General features: G+C 40.9%; 1 protein-coding gene across 4 annotated transcripts in view; it reads right to left on the reverse strand.

The window, feature by feature from the left end:
• Nucleotides 1-15,334, reverse strand: part of cacna1ia (calcium voltage-gated channel subunit alpha1 Ia) — a 107,176-nt gene extending 91,842 nt beyond the window's left edge. For 2 of the 4 annotated variants that reach the window (XM_058768451.1, XM_058768448.1), the window contains exons 1-2: nucleotides 15,020-15,334; nucleotides 10,595-10,728 (exon numbers count right to left, since the gene is read on the reverse strand). In XM_058768451.1, the coding sequence (XP_058624434.1) occupies nucleotides 10,595-10,728; nucleotides 15,020-15,109 (224 nt within the window). In that variant the 5' untranslated portion in view covers nucleotides 15,110-15,334. The remainder of the gene's footprint in view (nucleotides 1-10,594; nucleotides 10,729-15,019) is intronic. The other 2 variants (XM_058768449.1, XM_058768447.1) reach the window with 1 other exon arrangement.
• Between the last annotated feature and the right edge of the window lie 1,310 nt (nucleotides 15,335-16,644).

Here is a 16,644-nt window from a genome sequence, read left to right on the forward strand (position 1 = left end):
CACTCTCACCCCTCACTTTCATGAAGTGTGTGGATGCTGCTCTGGTTCCTCTGTGACTCCAGGGCATCCGCATGCTCAACCACGTCGACGTTTGGTTGGTATTAGCTCATTTAGAGCGGATGGCGGTTCGGCATCGAGATGTCATTCTCGCTCACTCCAAAGAGCTGGGGTTAAGACTTTTAACCAGAAAATTGTGCTTTCTCCAGTACAGAGAACCACTTATCTGGGTGTTGTGTGGGATTCGACCACGATGCAGGCACGTATGTCCCCTGCTCGGATCGAGTCGATCCTCACGACAGTCAAGAGACTGAGAGATGGCCGGTCACTCACTGTCAAGCAGTTTCAGAAACTGCTGGGTCTGATGGCAGCTGTGTCCAACGTGATACCTCTTGGCCTGCTGTACATGAGACCCCTACGGTGGTGGCTCAAGACCAAGGGGTTCTCCCCGAGGGGAAAGTCGCTCCGCATGCTCAAGGTCATGCGGTGATGCCTACATTAGACATGTGGAGGGAACCTTGGTTCTTGTCTCAGGGCCTGGTGCTGGGAGCTCCTTGTCACCACGTAACGCTAGCGACGGACGCGTCCCTCACCGATTGGGGAGCGGTCATGAGTGGCCACCCTGCCCGCTGTCTGTGGAGCATGGCACATCAACTGCCTGGAGATGCTGGCAGTGTTTCAAGCACTGAAACACTTTCTCCCAGACCTAAGAGATCACCATGTGTTGGTACGCACCGACAACACAGCGGTGGTCTCTTACATCAACCACCAGGGAGGTCTGCGTTCGCGCCCCCTTTGCAGGCTGGCACACCAGATCCTTGTGTGGTCCCAGGGCAAACTCCTCTCGCTGAGAGCAGTTCACATTCCTGGGCATCTCAATACGGGAGCAGACATCCTGTCAAGGCAGGGGCTTGACAGGATGGAGTTCTGGAGAGAGTGCACCAGGATGGGATCCGTCTGCTACTAGTAGCCCCATTCTGGCCGGGCTGAGTTAGTTCTCGGACCTGATTTCTCTCCTCGACAGCTCTCCATGGGAGATTCCCGTCAGGATGGATCTCCTCTCACAGGCGGGGGGGCTCCATCTTTCACCGAGTTGTGGAAACTGTGAGTGTGGCCCCTGAGGGGGCACAACTCATAGCCTCTGGTCTCTCAACCGAGGTTGTTGAGACCATCCTCCAATCCAGAGCTCCCTCAATGAGGAAACTGTACGCCCTGAAGTGGAGACTCTTCACTTCAAGGTGCGGAGACTGCCAGCTTGACCCAGTTAACTGCCCTGTTGGTACAGTGCTGAAGTTTCTGCAGGCCTGATTCTCTGCAGGGTTGACCCACTCCACCCTAAAGGTCTACATGGCGGCCATTGCGGCCTGCCACGCCCCTCTTGGTGGCCAGTCAGTGGGCAAACACTCCCCTAGTTACACGTTTCCTCCGGTGTGCTGAGGCTGAGGCCTCCGGCCAGAGAAGCTTATGCTAAGTGGTGGATCAGGAGTCCTCTGATCTCCCCTCTCCTTGGGGGTCAAGGCTCACTCCTCCAGAAGTTGGCCTTCGTGACTTTAGCCACTCCTGGCTCCTTTTCTCTCGCTTTAGTTGTGCTCTTCCACAATAGGCAGGGATTTGTAAGTCTGGTGGCGTGGGCACCTCATTCCCATAGCGTCTTGGAGCAGCTTGAGTTCCTGAAGGGGAACGTCCCAGGTTACGCATGTAACCATGGTTCCCCGAAAGGCACGAGACGCTGGTTCTCGGGGCCATACTTCCGGCATCCCTGTGAGCGCTTGCTTCATTCCTAGAAACTGACGCCGGTTCCATCACACGTGCTTTTAAGCTTCCTGGTCGTTACATAACCTGCCCGTGACGTCTCGCCCATCCATTGGATTGATTACACACGTGGTTCAGAGCGTGGTCACGCTGAAGGCGTTCCCATAGTGTCTCGACGCAGCGTCACGTTCCCTTCGGGGGAACCATGGTTACATACGAAACCTGGGACATTCTTCTTTGAGAAACGAGTCTCGAGATCCCTGTGTTCTGTTCCACTCTATTGCGCTACATCTAGCATCCTGTGCGAGCAGACTCTTGCTCTGAACTCAAATAATACATGGCAATGTTAAGCATGAGCCGTGAGCGCTGCTCCACAAACAAGTTTGAGTACCTCAAGCTACGTGGGAATATCTACTACCATACATGCCACGTTAAACACAACACCGCCATTAAAAAATGGTTTCAATGGCATTATTTGGAGCGATACTGCTGTAACAGCGATGTCCCTTACTGCATCAACTCATTCTGAACATCCCATTCAATTTCAATCTAGTAGAAAAATATTTCTTCTTCTCTTTCATTTTGAATTTCCATAACATCTTCACTTATTCACGCTCAGGCCTGCTGAGGGAGGCAGAGCCTACAGCGCTCCGTCCGTCACTCAATAAACACCTGCTAATCACATACAGCAGCTGGTCCTCTCATTAGCATACATACATTATTCATTCATGCAAAGAGAGCTGATTAGAATAGAGGATCAGAGAGGGGATTGGACAGCTAAGTGAAGAACACTACATGTTGAGTTATTTTGTTTCAGAGTGAAGCCAATGAGACGGGTGTATAATCGGACAACATTGTAGCACTTTAAGTAGTGTTCTTCACAGTGTTCCTGATTACGAACAAAATAAATGCTCCATTTATATGCATAAATGCAGGCTTTGGGTGAATACACACAAATGCTCAGAGGGCACAAGTACACACTTGCACTCAAGGCAAACATTCTGGTAGAAGTAAGACTGGCCAGGTTGGATGATCCAAAAATATCAGCAGAGCTTTTTTCCTTTTTTTTTGTAGAATCAGTTGAAATGTCAGACTGGCGATTGAAATGTCATATAGAGTGAGAATACCTAAGAGAGCAGGATCTCTCCCCTCTACAAACACACTGACATTAACACAATTTACACAAACACGCTTTAATGGCAAAAGGGTCTGACCCTCAAAGGCATCATGATGCCTACAGGATGTCTTTAACAGAGGGACACGAGAGGACATGCAGAACTGAACTAGCCACATTTAGACAAATTAACCACCACAGACACACATGCAAATTCACACACATACATAAACCAGAGAGATGAGCTCATCAATTTCCTTTCCACCTGGAAGGATTAAACCTGCAGAAGGTCTTTCTGCATCAAATATTCTTACAGAAGCAGTCCCTCCTGGACAGAGAGACACATACCTGAAGACAAATCTGCTTATCTTTTGTATATTTTGTATTACATGAAACCCATAGCAGGGTGTAAAACCAATAAATGCTAACTGAAAATTAGAGATGACACAGAGAGACAGAACGATAGAACAGACAGAACCGTAGATAGATAGCATGATGCAGTATACAATAGGGGTTGACAATATGACCAAAATCTTACAACCTGAATACCAGAAATGTTGGGATTTTTTTTTTTTTTAATTTGAATGAAATTAAAACTAAATGACTTTCAAATCACGTGAGCCAATACTTTATTCACAATAGAACATAGAGAACATAAATGTTTAAACTGAGAAATTTTACACTTTTATCCACTAAATGAGCTCATTTCAAATTTGATGCCTGCTACGGGTCTCAAAAAAGTTGGCACGGGGGCAACAAAGGGCTGAAAAAGCAAGAAATTTTGAAAAGATTCAGTTGGGAGAACATCTAGCAACTAATTAAGTTAATTGACATCAGGTCTGTAACATGATTAGCTATAAAAGGTATTTCTTAGAGAGGCAGAGTCTCTCAGAAGTAAAGATGGGCAGAGGCTCTCCAATCTGTGAAAGAGTGCGTAAAAAGATTGTGCAATACTTTAAAAACAACGTTCCACAACGTCAAATTGCAAAGGCTTTGCAAATCTCATCTACAGTGCATAACATCATCAAATGATTCAGAGACACTGGAGAAATCTCTGTGCGTAAGGGATAAGGCCGAAGACCTTTGTTGGATGCCCGTGGTCTTCGGGCCCTCAGATGACACTGCACCACTCATCGGCATGATTCTGTCATTAAAAAAATTACTAAATGGGCCCAGGAATACTTCCAGAAACCACTGCCAGTAAATACAATCCGCCGTGCCATCTGCAGATGCCAACTAAAGCTCTATCATGCAAAAATGAAGCCATATGTGAACATGGTCCAGAAGCGCCGTCATGTCCTGTGGGCCAAGGCTCATTTAAAATGGACTGTTTCAAAGTGAAAAAGTGTTCTATGGTCAGACGAGTCCAAATTTGACAGTTTTGTTGGAAATCACGGATGCCGTGTCCTCCGGGCTAAAGAGGAGGGAGACCTTCCAGCGTGTCATCAGCGTTTAGTTCAAAAGCCAGCATCTCTGATGGTATGGGGGTGCATATGTGCATATGGTATGAGCAGCTTGCATGTTTTGGAAGGCACTATGAATGCTGAAAATTATACAAAGGTTTTAGAGCAACATATGATCCCCTCCAGATGATGTGTATTTCAGCAGGACAATGCAAAACCACATACTGCAGATATTACAACAGCATGGCTTTGTAGTAAGAGTCCGGGTGCTGAATTGGCCTGCCTGCACCCCAGATCTTTCACCTATAGAGAACATTTGGCACATCATTAAACGAAAAATACGTCAAAGACGACCACAAACTCTTCAGCAGCTGGAAACCTATATCAGGCAAGAATAGGACCAAATTCCAACACCAAAACTCCAGAAACTCATAACCTCGATGCCCAGATGTCTTCAAACTGTTTTGAAAAGAAGAAGAGATGCTACACCATGGTAAACATGCCCACGTCCCAACTATTTTGAGACCTGTAGCAGGTATCAAATTTGAAATGAGCTCATTTTGTGCATAAAATTGTACAATTTCTCAGTTTAAATAAGAATTGTAGTACTACGGTGATTATATCTTCAGTGCGCAGTGCGAGCAGGAAAAACAACAATGCAGAATATTAATAACTATGACTGGGACTGTCATATGCATACCATTATAATGAGAACACTATTATAATAAAACGCTGTGAATTTTTTAAGTTTAGCTGCCATGTTTCTGCAAGTTGTTGCATGAAGAATGCGCCCACAAAAGGAGTTCACTCAGAAGTGCGCAGACACGTTCGCATTCGGGGCATTTTGTGCAGATTATGACGTCAGTCGTAATATTAACGTTATGTTGTATAAATAACGAAGCGTAATCTATATGAGATAAATGATGAGTTAAATCCCATTGATTAAAAACCTGCTATCAAATGCTTCACTCTACTGGTCATCTTCAGCATGCACAGCTCAAAACATAAATGCAGAACATTAATAACTACTGTCATATACATAACGTTATAATGACAGCAATGTTGTAAAAAAAAACTGTTGTGAATTCTTAGGGTTTCGAAGACGTTTAATGTTAACTATCTTTTAATCAAAACATAAAACATTATTTTTGTATATACGAGGCGCTCCTTACACATTTTCCCTGTGTGTTAACGTCAGTAATTATGATTGTCGAATGTCTGACTTGACTCTTGGTAATGTATTTTGCACCCTGCCCCCAAACATATGATTCGACTATCAGGAATATTAGACTGCTGTCACTTTAAGAGCTATCCAGATTCAATATACTGTTACACGTTTTCTTTCTCAGCGGTTTGCTTCCACTTAAGACCTAAATTACCGTCTTGACGAGGATACTATTAAAGACAGGCATTTGAAAACATACAAGTTAGTGTATTTAATCGTTCAAATCCTATAAAGCGACAAAAATAACTTTCAATACTCCTGTGCTCTTTGAACATCGTCTTCACGTGTGTGTGCCACTCTGACCGCGCTCAGAAACAGTCTCTCAGACAGCACACGCATATAGTGAAATGACTTCTCTTTCGCTGCTGATTGCATTTCAGTGGCTTAAAATTATTTGTTTTTAAACCGCAATGCTTAAACACATGTGCAAACGTTAAGTTCTTGTGACCGTGTAACCACGATGGAGACGATAGTCCAAAAATCTCTACCGGTTGTCAAATTTCTACTGGTTAATTGTATCTACATCTATATCGCCCACCTCTAGTATAATAACAGATAAATAGACATAATGATGAATAGAATGATAGAAAGAAATAGAACAACAGACAGCTAGATAGCTACATAGATAGATAGATGGAGATAGGATTCATTACTTTACTTTTGTAATGAATATAGTCATTACTATATCTCAGGCCCCCCAGGTGAATCTAGTATAACTTCAACAGAATAATTGAATTACAAATCAACCATGCTATGCCAAGCAGCGAGGGAACACGCCAAAGTGATAAAGGAAGGGAAAGAGAAAATAAAGCCAAAAATAAAAGAGAAAAATAAAAAAAAACAGCATATGTGAGGTATTGTGGGGAGAGACATAAATAAACAGAGGCAAATCCTGAACAGAGGCTCAGATGGAAGACGAGTGAAAGAGAGAGAAAGAGAGAGAGATCTCGGCTGTTTCAGCACACATCAATCAGAGTGTGTGTCTGTGAGAGTAATTAGCTACCTGCCGACGGGCAGCCTCTCTCTAATTGTTCACTGCTTTGCTGCAGCCTCTTTCTTCTGTTCTTTCTTCATCTCCCTCACTTTCATGTACCGTCAGTCTTCTAGAGTGTTAATGTGTGGGGTGTGTATGTGTGTGTATGTGTGCTGTTGTGTGCATCTTGTGAAATGAGACTGCAAAAATGATGACTCTTCTGTGGGTGTGGAGACGGAAGAGAGAAAAAGACAGAGATAGCGACTAAAAAAGGCAGTGAGGCAATCTAAGCTTGTGAGAATAGAAACTCTGAGGCTGGGTGTGAGTGTGTGTGTTTGGGGGGGCGGGGGGCAGGAAAATGGGGAGAAAGAGGCATGTAAGCTGGGTGTGTATTTAGTGATAGCCTCACTGGCTTCACCCACAACACAACAGAAGGATTAGCAAAGAGTCGTCTAGAAAATATCACAGACATCACACCACACAGGAAACACACACAGGAGAGGACTTGACGTAACAGGGCTCTTAATCCAGTGTTTACCAAGCAGGTGTGCGTGTATCCCAGGGGGTACTTAGTAACATTTCGATTTTATTTTGTTTAACATGTCTTCGTCGCCGGGAAGTCGCAGGTTCTCATTAAAATGTGCACTAATGGCGGTGTAGTCGCTTGTGGGTGATATTTCATACTTGTTGAGCTCCGGCAGTTTTTAAATTCCACCATTCATAGAGTGCAAATGACTTTACGTTTGTTAAACGTCCCATCTGGATTTCATTTTTAAATGAATTTGCCGTTAGGTCTTACTCTGAGAATATTTCTGTATGATTGCCCCCAGAAGTGTCAAAACCGTGAAAGACAAACAAGCGCAGGTGTCTTATTAAAGAGTGAGGAAGTAGCTTAGTCAGTCGGCTGTTCTTGACTGTCATTAGTCATTAGTCGACTAATTTAATACTGTGAGTGATATTTGTACAAGTTAAAAAGCAATACAATTCTGGCTACATAACACAAAAAGTGTTTTTTTTTTCTTTATTCTGTTAATGTTCCACAGCTGGAATATTCCCAAAAAGCATATTCCCAAAAAACTAATGCACAACATTCTTTTCCTGCTATTCTCTTGTGGAAATAATGAATTTGCTTTCCATTTATTTCAATCGATTTCTAATGCAGTAATTTAATCCAATCAATAGTTCTCACTCATGTCCTTGATAACAGCACACTAGAGTGATTAATTACAAAATACAAGTTTTTGTTTGAAATAAATTATAACTTTTATTCAGCAAGGATACATTAAATTAATCAGAAGTGGCAGCAAAGATGTTTACACTGTTACGAAATATTTCAAATTAATGCTATTTTTTAACTTTGATTAACTAATCCTTGCAGCTTTCACAAACATATTAGGCAGCACAGCAGTTTCAAACATTGATAATAATAAATGTTTCTTGAGCACCAAATCAGCATATTAGAATGGTTTCTGAATTATTACGTGAGACATTTCAGCTTTGCTACCACAAAAACAAATTATGTTAAAACAGTTATTTTAAATCATCATAATATTTGACAAGATACTGTTTTACTGTGTTTTTGATCAAATAAATGCAGCCTTGATGAACATAATAGCATTTATTCTGATATCGAGAAACCAAAATATTAGTTTAATCAGGTTATGTTTTTATCAGGTTGGCACGTTTACATGATGACTGCTTGATTAGAATATGACCAAACTGTGATATTCCCATGATCAAGTAAACAAGTAAACAACTTAAGTACAATGATCCCTTTATGTATCCTAGATTTCCTCAGTAAAAATCTAACATTCCTCCATACTGTTGCTGTCTCTAAATATCTTCACTCTGCCCGTGGTACAAGGAGTGCGCAAGCATGCTCCCCTATCAACAGTGAGTCCAATCTGAAGTTGACTCTCTCCTGACCTTCCTTCCTTATAGACGAGCTCTGTATGCAAGAAACTGAACACAGCACAACATAGCAACACTAAAATGCCCCAAGATGTGTCTGAGCAGTTCAAGGGAACAGTTTACATCATCTGCAAGGTCTAAAGCACAGAAATAATTATATTTTAAATTCCATTTTACATCCACCTAAGACATATGCAGCAGGTGGTCAAAACTGATCTGTGCTGTACCATAAGAAACGGATCCGCTCTGTGCCAAAAGGTCACATGGATTTTCATCAGCACTGCACAGTTGAGTTTCATCCCTCTTTTGAAGTGTTTGGCTACCTCATAACTAAATAAAAAAGAAGACATACAAGTTTGGAACAACATGAAGGGAAGTAAATGATGACAGAATTGAAATTTTTATGTGAACTATTCCTTTAGAGGTCCCTCATGCAGACTACCTTACTGTATTAGTTATAAGCTGTACGAGAAGCCGAACACTCTGAAAGTGAGATGAAACGGCACTACTCAACTGAACCGCATAGCGTGACGCAACCCACTGGAGAGTGTAGAGAAAATCTGTTTACTTAAGTTTTTTTCAACCATGCAGTGCAGACCGATTCACTGGGTCGTGGAAGTAACATACACTTTACACTTTCCAGTGGGTCACATTTGACATTTTTTTTTAGTTGCTGTTTGCTCTCAAATCATGACTTCAACACTTAAAAAAATGATAATTGTTTGATAAATTAAACATGTCCATCCTGTCTGCAGTTTTTTAATGGTTTTCTTGCACAGCATTTCATTTGTGAATTGTAATAAATTCAGTGTTTCTCTCAGTGCTTTCCTCCATCAATACCTTCCCTCGAGCGTTAGATGTACTTATTTATCTGAGTAAATACCAGCTAATTTAATCTACTTTGAAGCAATTTTGTAATTAGCTGTTTGTCTTCAGTTCAGAAGGTAAATAGTAGGAAGCAGGGAAAACTAGGTGCCCTGAACCACATTGAAAAAAAAAAATATTTGACAGGTTTAGCAAGTTAAAGGGATCCCTTAAAAGCTGGTGTTCATCTGGTTTAACTGGTCAGCCATCTGGTCTCCCAACATGACCAACTAAAAACCCACAACATCCCTCTAAAACCCTCAGGATAGATTGGTATATAACCTTAAACTGCTTTGACAAGATCAACAAGTCCAAACTGTCAAAAATAGTGGGAATTTATCACAGACCACAAAACTGTGATTTGTGTGTGTGCGCATGACAAAAAAGTGTTTTATGCCAGAAGGACCAGCATGGGAGAGACTAATGTCTGTCATTACACAAGGCCACATTCAAGCCCATCATGTTATAATGAGTGTAATCTTTCACTCAGCAAATTCTGCCAGATCTGAGAAGAACCTGGGATGGGGATGCTCACTTTTACAAACCCTGAACTACCCTACAGTACTTGAACAGACATTTGGATGAGTAATTAAATTAGCATGAAAAAGCAGAAAGGAAATGAGAGAATGAAAAATTGTTATGGGACGCTTTGCTCATAGCCAATTAAGGTAGCATATAATAAAAAATTAACACCCTGTATCACATTACGGCTGTGTTCCAATTTGTTCAGCCTCTTAACTTATGAGTGTTTGTTTCCTGTGATCTAGAGAGGAAAATTTGACAGAGACAGAGACTATGTGTGTGTATTACAAATGAAAACAAGTTTATCTCGCTCCAGCAGGTCTGTCCTGTTGATCCAATGCTTCTCCTTTCTGTTCTGATGTCCTCCTCAAAGAATTGTTCAGAAAAGTTTGGTAAATTAATACTCTCATAGCAGTTCTAGCAGTTTTCACTTCTCTTCTTAGAACTGAAAACTGGGAGATGTTGAAAACAGCATCAAAACAACATGTGGGATGCTTTTACTCGACATAAGTGAGATCTGAAGGACTGTAGTTGAAGTGTTTGGTCTGGACATACAACAGAATACATGAAAAGCCCATCAAGGGCAATCTGAAGCTAAACATGAAGCACACATACTTCAGAGATCACATTGTAAACCTTTAGTCATATTCTACACGAGCCAATTTCCCAGAACAACTGAAATGAAATGTCCATTAATACAGGTCACAGAATGCAGACGTCTCTACTGAGGTAAAAGGTAAACCCGCTCAGGGTTACTATAGCCCCCGAATTCACCTGGAGCTAGAATGAATGGTGTGTCAAGAAAGGCTGAAAGAAAACGGAAGTGCCCTTACCCTGCCATGACGATGAAAAAGTCCAGTCTGTTCCAAGTATCGCCAAGATAACAGCGACGGCCAAAGATCCCCAGAGCCACCATCTTCACCACCATCTCCAGTGCAAAGAAAATATAGATAAATGCATCGAATGCCTAAAAGATAGAGAGAAGGAGAGATGAAGTCTTTATACAAAGACACTTGTATAACAGTGTGTGTTTTAACAGACCCTATCAAATCTGAATCTAGTGTGACATTAATTCCATATTTTGCTTTGAGACTATCACTATAATGTGCTCCCAAAAGCTGACAAACACAGCACAGATCTGTCCAATCTGATGTACTCAAGAATGAGAATGTCCCTCCCCACATACCACAGATTTTCAAGTTGTAAAGCCCAGTTTAAATTGTTCCTGTCTGAATAAATTCTTAATAATAACGATAAACATGAATAAAAGAAATAAAAAAAATACTTTTTGGAAAACAGACTCAACATAAGATTAAGATAAGATTAGGTCTTTCACTTACTGGCTGATTGCAAAGCGAACCTGAGTTCTTGGAAAGAAAATGGTAGCTACGCATTGGGCCATCATCGAGACTTTTAAGGCATGTTTTTCCTTTAGCTGTTTGTCAGACAACAAGACACATATTGTTTCCGTCAATTGTTATTCCTATGTAAATCAGTGAGGGCTGGTGCTTTTCAGGAAGAAGGATGCTCAAAAACTGTTTGACAGTCCGAACGATAGATAGAGCGACAGAACAGACAGATAGCTTGATACCCAGATACTGTAGGTAGATGGATAGATAGATAATTAAAGAACAACAGAGAGACAGACACGCCGTAATTATTTTAATTGATAAATGATTAGCAGTCTGGATGGATTCAGTTCTCCAGATCTGGTTCACGATCCATTAATTGCTCTGCTCAACTGTATACTCTGCAAATATAACCTCCAAGCATTCAAATTTGCTCTGGGAAGGACACCGTAACCAAAATACTTAGCAATGTGTTGCACGGCATCAGTTTTTTTAATACACAGTATCTGACTGCCAATGAGAGCTAATGAGATCCTGAGAGAAGTCAAACACTGAATGAGCTTGAAACGCAAGGGCTTTTAAGAACCTTGTATGAATGAATGATTGATTATGAAGTCCAGTCAGCATCCAGCCTGTTCACCCTCACTTTACCTGACCCCGGACGACCCACCCTGGATCTCATTTCCCAACCGATGCTGAGATGACTGATGATCAGAGCAGACGATCCATTTGACAGAAAACGTTTCTTTCATAAACAATTGAGTTGCGCGAGTACACAGACTTTAAGAGGGCTGTTAATTAGCTCCTTACAAACACTCAGACGCGTGATTGTCGCTGTCAAAGCCCTGCTGCGTTCTCATTACGACGCCACAGATAGCTGGGATTTCTAGCGACTGATTACACAGACCAGTCAAGCCGTGATCGCCCTCATCAATGGCTTTGTTTCTGTTCTCATGTTGGTCACTCGTTCAGTTTTTAAGTTCAACCCTGCAGGGATAATTATAACGATGTGAGAAGCGTAATTTTCCTGCACACGCATGCAGAAAATAGAGCGTCTGTTACGTTGTGCCCCTTAGTCTTAGTCACTTTGCATGTCCCCAGTTGCCAAGTAGAACTGATACAGGTTTTGTTTCACACTACAGAGTGTTTATGTGTGATACAGGGAGGAGGCCATTGGGCAGCGATGCCAATTTGGATGGATGCCCGCACGAGAAACGAAGAGTTTGAAACCGGCCAGTGCAGGCGAGCAAAACAGCACTGCTTTAAGATCCCCTGTGGGACCAGAGGACGCAAACATCCTGGCGCCAAGAGGATGCTTCCTCTAAAGCTACCTTCTTCCACATGCCATACCTGACATATGGCTCTCTATACGAGTCGGTACACACACAGCAAGCAGGAGAGAGACAGACTTTCATTCCTGCCCACACAGTTTTCATTTCAACCCCGTCTTTTTGTTTTGCAGTCAATCCAAAAAGCTAATGTGAGAAATATCGCATTGCAGACCTTCTTAATTTGCATTTCTCTCTTCAAAACTCTTTTTATACAATGAAAGTACAGCTCTGAACAGTGAGAGCTCACTGAGGGAATACTGTCAGCCATCTTGACTGGTAAAACATTGAGTCATGGCTCTCGCTCCATTTCAGCTGCACCTATGAGAAGGTAAAGCTGACGTCTGATGCCTCCAACCTGCCGCAACGTAAGCCACTTTCACAGGTAAGCCTGAGATATGAGGTAAGCTCACAGTCAGCGTTATTTCTTAATTGGGCTATGCACTGTGGAAAGTGATTGGGAATTGCTATAAAATTCAATTCAATTTGGCGGAAAGCCTAGTCACTAGGGGAAGATCTCGATAACTTATCTCCTGGACTAAAAGCCTTTAAGATGACTTACAGCACTTCGCCTATGTTTAATCCTTGTAAAACTTACAGTTTTAGGTGAACTATCCCTTTATGAATTACTTTCCTCTGTAGATCATCTGTGTATGTGTGTTTTACACTGGAAGTCAACGGGGTCCAGTGTTGCTTGGACCCCATTGACTTTGATTGTATGTGCAAAAACACAAGATTTTAAATATATTCTACAGAAGAAAGAAAGTCATAAAGGTTTAGAAAGACATGAAAGTGTTTAAATGATGGCAGAACTTTCATTTCTTGGTGAATTATGCCATTAAGCAGTACGTTTTTCCATCAGATTAAATTGGTCTACGCCTTGATTATTGTGAACACAGGGTTTTTGAATCTAGACGGTGTAGCAAAATGTCTCATGGTGTTGCACACACTGAGGAGATTCACAACTGCAGACAGAAGTCAAACTCACCAACCTACAACCATCCCTGATGACACTGTTCAACAAGAGGAGCGTATAAATTCATCTCATATTGATGTGGTGTGGGGACGAGCTGCCCGCAAGAGCCCTGTTTTATTTATAAGATACAGTGAGTTTATATTGCATGCATTGATGAATGCTATGAAAAAAGTAGGGCAAAAATACTGCTACTATTTTATTACCTGAATATGAAAGTCAAGACATCTATTCAGTTTCATGTTGCTTCAAACACATATGAATGACTTTCTTCCAGGACATAAAATAAATTCTTGAGAATTTTAGTACTTGTTGCCCTTTTCCCCCCAATTACAATGAATGGATTTAAAAAGCAGAAAAAATTATAAGTGGCTCATACAAGTCCTCTGAAGCCAGATTTGAATGACAAACACACCGAAATTAAAGCAGTCACTTATTGAAAATGTCTCCTGTAAGCTATCAACTGCCAACCAAATCTGATCAAAGAGACATTTAGTTCAATTCATTGAAATTGAATAAATCATGAATATGTTCACGAATCTGACATTGCTCCCATGAACATACAAATGTAAGTTAAGGTGGATGTCAAGATTTTAGTGAATAACTTCAATTTAGATCTGTTCGTCACATACACCTATAATAAGACTTCAGCAGAAGACTAGGAAAAAAGTGCATTGTTGTATCGACCCCTTTTTAAATCAAACTTTTATGGTGTTTTGTGTCCTTTTTAAAGCTTGAAAGGCTTAGTCTACGTTCATTGTAACTACATGGAAAAGAATGATCACCAACTGCATGAAACCATGAAAGCTGAACTGGAGCAGTGCCATAGGCGATGATTTTTCTAACACACAACGATCATGCACGTTTTTATGTGTGGTCTCTGAACAGACTCCCTGGACCCAGCCGTCACATCCAGGCAAGATAATGAACACAGCAGGGCTCCTGGGACAGTGGATGCATGGAGAGTTTAGAGGACACATAAAAACGTCCCTAAAGCTCCCGAAAGATGACATAAGCAATTAAAGGACATACTCTGTCAACACAAACCCCCCGAGTTCTGTCTGCTTCGTCAACCTCTCAGAGTGAGAGAGAGCCTCATTAACCACAGAGAGTCGAAAGGGATGATGATAATAAATGGAGGGAAAGAAAGGAGGAAGACTGTATCTTGATACAAGATGGGCTGGAAATCTGTGTATGATCCAAAAACTCTCTTTAACTAACAAAAAAATTGCATTTTGACAAGACACGTTAACAACATTCAGGGCTGGTCTGTTGCATCAGGTTGATTTTAGACAGGAAAAACAGTAATATAGATTCTCTGTCTCAAAACCTACGGAGCTTCCCATGAAGGCAGCATTTTAAGGCATCTTAGGTTTGTTCCTGCTGCCAAAGCTATTCAAAAAGGTAACTTAATTTAAGTTAAATAATTGTGCATTAAATATTTCAGAAAAACTAATTTCCCTATTGAGCCCAACAAGGTAACAAATAAAAAAATAAAGATCGGCAGACCATTTGTTCCATTTTGTGACATTTAGAATGCTGACTTAGTAGGTCGCTCACCATGTTTTGGAACAGAGCTAGTTAGTGTATATATGTGTCCACACTGACCTGTAGAACCTGACAGCGCTCTGAGGTGCAGTCGATGTTCTCGCAGGGCTGGTACATCCCCAGAGTGACGCAGTTCAGCAGGATCACCATGATACTGATGCGCTCGAACCACGTGAGGAAGCTTATGTTAAGGCTAATATTTATCAGCAGACAAGTAAATACAATAATACACAAAATTAGACATTTAAACTTTTTGCTTTAGGTGCTTACCTGTGGGAAAATTGCTATCATGGTGCTAGGACATACACTAGTTTGAGGGTTAGTAAGGTTCTTGTTTTGAAAGAAATTACTTTAGCAAAAAATAAATGTGTTAGTTACAAAATATTTATAATTTCAAATACATTCTTGAAAAAAAAAGAGCAACACTGTTGAACTGTTTTCAACATTGATAGTTATAAGAAATGTTTCTTGAGCACCAAATCAGCTTATCAGAATAATTTTTGAAGGATCATGTGACATGGCAGACTGAAGCAATGATGCTGAAAATTCAGCTTTGCCATCACAGGAATATAATAATTTAATATATAATTATATTTTAAAATATATTAAAATAGAACACATTCACAAGATTACTGTTTTTACTGTTTATTTGATCAAATAAATGCAGCCTTGGTGAACCTAAGAGACTTCTTTCAAAAACATTAAAAAAATCCCCAAACTTTTGAATGGTTGTCTAATTAAGCAGTTTGCTACATAATTGCTAGCAGAATAAGTTCCATGCTGCAGTTTAATACTTAGGGTTTTGGGTTTATTTATGTCACTGGTGGGTATTTATTGCTTCCTAGATTTATTGCTAACAAGATTAGCTTTTCACATGTATCTTCCATTATTAGCGGTGTTTGGGGTTGATTTATGACACCACTAATAATGATAAATCTTGTTCCTGCATTTGCTTCATAAGCATTAAATATTCACAAAACATCATACAATATAACATCTTGTTTATCATGTGTGTGTGTGTGTGTGTGTGTATACACTTTACATCGAAGGTGTAATTTATTATTTCACACCAATGTAATCTCATCACATTAACAAGCACCGTACTGTATGAATAGGACCAATCCAAAGAAAACTCCACTAAATGAATGCAACCTTCATAGTGAAAGCCCATCACAAAAAAACACTCCTTCCTCCCTCAGGCCTGTTAGCTGGAGTGAAATCTTCAGGCCTCTCCACTAAATCTCCACAAGCCTCATCTCTTCACCTTTATGGACCATTTCTTTTTCAATTTACTCTACTCCGTCTTTTCCTCCGGCTTGGTCAACCTTTTAGCGAGCTATTTTTTTCTGTTTGTTCATACCGTCTGCCCCTCCTCGTTTAACTTCCTTGTTCACTCCATCATGTTTCTCTCTTTCTCCCTCCCTCCTGCCTCTCATCTCCAACACTTGTCTTTTATTTCCTGTTTTCATGAAACATTTTCTAGTGTTTGAACTGCATTAGCCACAGGGCAAAAGGGCTGCTGATTTCGCTTTTTGCTGGATCTAACAGCGCTATACATTCCGCAATTAATTAGGAACTACCAAAAACGCACTGCACCGGAAAGAGGCTTCTGGCACTCAGTAAAATGTGATTTATGGGCAATTTTTCAAAAAATTTTCTTCAACCTCATTCAAACTTTCACAGAA

The sequence above is a fragment of the Onychostoma macrolepis genome, chromosome 03 (genome assembly GCF_012432095.1).
Source record: "Onychostoma macrolepis isolate SWU-2019 chromosome 03, ASM1243209v1, whole genome shotgun sequence".
Lineage (NCBI taxonomy): Eukaryota > Metazoa > Chordata > Actinopteri > Cypriniformes > Cyprinidae > Onychostoma > Onychostoma macrolepis.